The sequence below is a fragment of the Penaeus japonicus genome, unplaced genomic scaffold, assembly GCF_977035675.1.
Source record: "Penaeus japonicus unplaced genomic scaffold, GWHDUDI00000001_assembly GWHDUDI00000042, whole genome shotgun sequence".
In the NCBI taxonomy this organism is placed as follows: Eukaryota; Metazoa; Arthropoda; class Malacostraca; order Decapoda; family Penaeidae; genus Penaeus; species Penaeus japonicus.
In genome coordinates, this window is record NW_028234444.1 from 7,054,284 (window position 1) to 7,059,283 (window position 5,000).

The window sequence follows — 5,000 nt, forward strand, 5'->3', positions numbered from 1 at the left end:
GTGTTTTCGCGAGCTTGTAGATGAAATCCCGTTTTTTTGCGTTTGATCATAACCAAACCCATTGTAAAAAAAAGAATGATAATAAATAAATAGAAAATAAATAAATAAATAAATAGAGAATAAATAAATAAATAAAAATAAACAAGTCTCTCTCGAAAAATATACAAAAACATCTCATCCACATCGCTCGCAACACATGCCGCGGAACATGTCAGATTCCCTACCCTTTCGAGGGCTGCAGTCTCCGCACAAGGGGGCTCGCTCTCCCGGCCGTCGCTTCATCAACGCCGGGAACCAATAGGCTCACGGCTCTCAACGCCGGCAGAGGACGAAGCGGCCTTATCGTCAGTGTTACGGGCACGTGCAACCCTGCAATGGCAAGTCGTCCAGGTCGGAATTTGGCACAAAATCGGCGACATGGCAAAAGGAATAATTAACAATAAAGACCGTATAAGGGCGAGAAGAGACGGGATTCAGGAAAAAAAAACATGGATGGAGAATTTCGGATAAAAAAGAGAAAGGAAGAAACCGAAATTAAGAATTCAACGTTGAAATCATTAGTAATAATGATAGGAATAATAATGATAATGATAACAATGATATTGGTAATAATGATTAAGTATATAAATACATATATAAATATATATATGAATATATATATATATATATATATATATATATATATATATATATATATATATATATATATATACATATGTGTGTGTATGTGTGTGTGTGCGTGTGCGTGTGAGTGTGAGTGTGCGTGTGCGTGTGAGTGTGAGTGTGAGTGTGCGTGTGCGTGTGAGTGTGAGTGTGCGTGTGCGTGTGCGTGTGTGTGCGTGTGTGTGTGTTTATGTGTGAGTGTATGTGTGGTTATAAAGACCCAGCTACTCACGAAGGTCTTCAAGCCATGACTGTCGCCTCGGGAACGTGGTCAGGGCTGGCTGGATCTCCTGGTAGTGGCGGTCGTCCTTCACGGCCAGACGGAGAGTGTGGAGGCAGTAGGGCAATGCCGCCATGCCCGGTCCGCTCAGCTGCCCGGTGAACATCACGACTTGGGCCTGCGAGCTAAGAGGGAGAAGGGCGTTGCGTTGAGCTTTAGATGGAGCTGGATGACTTACAGTGGCTTTAGAAGCTCTTCGTGGAAAGGGGGAAAATCATGTGTTTCTTATTGATTTCAGACTGATTACTATGTATCAGAAAAGGGAGAGATGCAGTATTCAAATTAACTTTAGATATTGTCGATTGTAATACCAGAAGAAGGGTAAATTGGCTAATTTAATACAAATGTAAAGAATCAGTCCCCATTCCAATATATATCATGGTATATAGTATACTATTATTATTATTATTATTATTATTATATATATAATATATATATAATATATATAAAATATATATATATATATATATATATATATATATATATATATATTATTATTATATAATATATATATATATATATATTATATAATATATATATATATATATATATATTATATATGTTTATATATATATATATATATATATATATATATATATGTATATATATATATAAATATATATATATATATTATATATATATATATATATATATATATATATAATATATATATATATATATATAGCGATGGTTAGTGTCTTAGAAAGGAAGAAATCTTCCCACCTCTTATGTGCATCATCACTTGCATTAAGAGCTTAAATGATAGGTTAAGTTGAACATTACCATTGGAAAAACTTCTGTAGAGCTGTGTCGCGGTCGCTGTTGTCCTCTTTCGGATATTGGTAGTCATGGTGGAGCAATAGGTGAACCAGCCACCGCTTGTCTCCTATTGCAGGTAGAAGTTCCCTTAGACTAGGGAGGTCATCTGGATTGTTGGTGATGTCAAGTATCAGATTTGACATATTTGCATAACTCAGGACGTGCAGGAAAGCATCTAAATGGTTGTCAGATATAGTAGTATCTACTGTGAGATCCAATGCCTTGACAAGTAATTCAGTCATTGTAGCATCACACTTAACCTCGGACAGCAAGTCAAGCCACATCGATTGGCGGTGAGTACCAGCGGCTTCAAGTAATTCCACTAGCTCGGTGGACCTTTCCTCTGCCCACGGCCGATCTCTACGGTGGAGGAGACCAGGGAGGCTAACACTATTCTGGTCCTCAGCCAGGTTTTCTGGCCTGTCTCTAGCGTAGAGGAGACCAAGGAGATGAACAATGATATCCCGGTGCTCACGTAAGTACAACCTGTTCTCCTCTTTGCCATTGTACGTAGCTGCTTTCTTGGTCGCTTCCTCTAGTACACTCCTGATGCTACATGGGTTCATAGCCAATTCAAGTTGATATTCATTCAATTTCGTTTTACAATTAGAAATTAAAGAACTTGCCAAGTCTTGAGGGACTCCTTCACGAAGGAGAACAGACACGAGTCCAGACACTATACTTGGGACATTCAATCCTAGTTCACGTGCAGAGAGGATCTCCACCACATGCAAAGCCGAATAAAATTCTTGTAATGCCTTGTGTGGAAAATTGTACTTTTCTTCAACATCTGTCAGAGAACTTGTCTTGATCAGGAAGGCTCCGAGAACCACTTTCGGTGGAAGGTTTAGAAGAAAACATATCTCCTTGAGTCTCTGTACTGATGACTCGGACAAGAGTAATGTATCCCCACAGTGGTTGATGAAGGCCTCTTCATAGAATTTCTTAAGAAATCTCGCTACTTTTTCCTTCAGTTCACTACTGTTCATTGGTTGTGTTTCCCCATTCCCAGAAAGTCTCAGAAGCAGCCTCCTTGTGCAAAAGTCATGCATTGTCCTGAACAGATCTGTCGCTGTAGTCAGGCTCTGGACAGTATCTGGATCAAAGAACCATAATATTGCCACAAGAATCAAGTTGAAGGGGAACTGCCAATGGACGTGCAGACGGTTGTCTTTCCTTGACAGATGCCAAAGGAGACCATAGATGTCTCTGTTCACAATGCCTTGATCTTGTAGAACTTGACTGTAATTTCTGAAAAATTTTGCTCGTGACTTCTCTTCTATTCCGAGAGCTTTCACCTGCATGATATTAAAATTCCTGGGAACTTCTTTGGTGAACTCAAACACTTTATCGGGTCGTGTTGAGCAGAGAACAGTCATATCATCGGTCTCACTCATCCTCAGGATTTGTCTCAACACTTTATTTGATGACGAATTAAGCTCATCCACGCCATCGATAATGAACAAGACTTTCCTTTGCTGAATGCATTCGATTGGATTAAACTGATTTTGCATTTTATTACTCACTTTAATCATGAGGGAATTTAGGAGCTGGTTAAGAGATCGTGGTCCTTCGTCTCGGCACTCATAGTAAATTGCAAACTCATAATCAGTGAGAGTCTTCATGGTGCTGGTCCCGGAGGTCCAGTCACTTATTATCTTTTTGAAGAGCGTTGTCTTGCCAACACCGGCAGGTCCTTCAACCAGCAAAAGAGTGCAGTCTTTACGCTCGTCATTCCGTTTTCTCTCTGCTTCTATGAGAAGGTCTTCATAATTGATATATTCATAATTTGTTCCAAGGTCACAAATCTGTATTTGTTTCATTGATATCGTGGTAAAGACCTTGTCCACATGCACAGTCGAGTTCCAAGGCAAATTTAAAGTCAGTCTGGAATTGGCTTCGTCTCTGTAAGTTTCCTTTAGTGTTTGTATTCCCTCAGTTCTAGCCTTTTCGCATATTCTCTTATAATATAACCTGCTACCGACCGGTTCTTGGAAAGGATTGTCTTTGATGTTGTTGATCTTTTGGTTAAGTTCTTCGACAATATCTTCAACAACTTTCCTATCTATGTTGTATATCTCCGCTGCTCTCTCGAGTGTGTTCCCGAGCAGCTGTTTCAGCTTCTCTGCTGCATGAAGAAATTCAGTTTCATCAAGCTGGAAATCTTCATTTATGAAGTCATCCCAGTAATTCTGGATGGAAGTCACATACCACTCCAGCGTGTTCCCTGATCTCACCCATCTGCTGTCTTCCGGTGGTGCAAGACCATCACAACCATACTGTATACACAAGCATAGCAAAGATATATCATACGTTGATTCAATGTCAAACTTGTCATTTATCTTCTTCCTTTGGCTTTGATTAAACAGTCTGTATAGAGTTGGCCAAGAAAGCTCCTTCACCAGCAGGAGGTACTCGAGAAAGGTCTTCCCAGACTCTCTCCTGGGAGTGCCCCACTTAAGCACCTGACACAGTACCTTCTTGCTCTCCCATTCGGTCACATCGTACAAACGGAAGGTCCACTTCCATGGCGATGATGCCATAGTTGAGATGGTGAAGTACTCCATTGTCCTCCGTTCTGCAATAAAATTTATGTTGTAGTAATGTTGCAAATGATAATTGTATTGATTTTAGCAATAAGATATCAGTAACGATAATGACAAGAATGAATGGTAGTTATAGTAGTAATGTTGATAGTAGCCATAATAGTTATAGCATTTATGATACAATAAATAGATATAGCAGCTTGATTGGACAGCATATCTTTGTAAAAAATCTAATATTAAGGAAATCTGGAACATGAATCTGATATTCATTTGTCAACAATTACAATTTGAAAACACCTTTTTATTTTCTACTTCAAATTTATAAAAAAAAAACGTTATTATAGCTCAGACTACAAAGCAGTGAAGAACACAATTCACTAAAATATTGGAAATAAAAAGCGAACGATCCCCCGTTTGTGAAAAAAGCCACAACAAAAATATCCATATTCTCTATAACTGGAATAACATATAAAACCCGAAGAGAACATGAAAGCAAGAATACAGTAAAATCCACTGTTGGCACCAGGGTATTCGCTCACAACTTGGAGAGGAGAAGAGCATAGTCATTTCTCTGCTGCAACACTATGTTGGCCTTCCGTTGCACTTGCCTCCATTCAACGAGGTTAGAGGTGGATTCCTTGTAAGTCTTTCTTTATCTTATGGTTTCTGTTGGTTCACTACGATCCGATAAA

At 38.9% G+C, this 5,000-nt stretch overlaps 1 protein-coding gene across 1 annotated transcript in view; it reads right to left on the reverse strand.

Annotated features, from left to right (window-relative positions):
- The window catches only part of LOC122255621 (uncharacterized), a 23,847-nt gene that overhangs the window by 1,323 nt on the left and 17,524 nt on the right, over positions 1–5,000 (reverse strand). The window contains exons 5-7 of the mRNA XM_086534952.1: positions 1,727–4,340; positions 896–1,068; positions 225–369 (exon numbers count right to left, since the gene is read on the reverse strand). Of these exons, the coding sequence (XP_086391078.1) occupies positions 225–369; positions 896–1,068; positions 1,727–4,340 (2,932 nt within the window). The remainder of the gene's footprint in view (positions 1–224; positions 370–895; positions 1,069–1,726; positions 4,341–5,000) is intronic.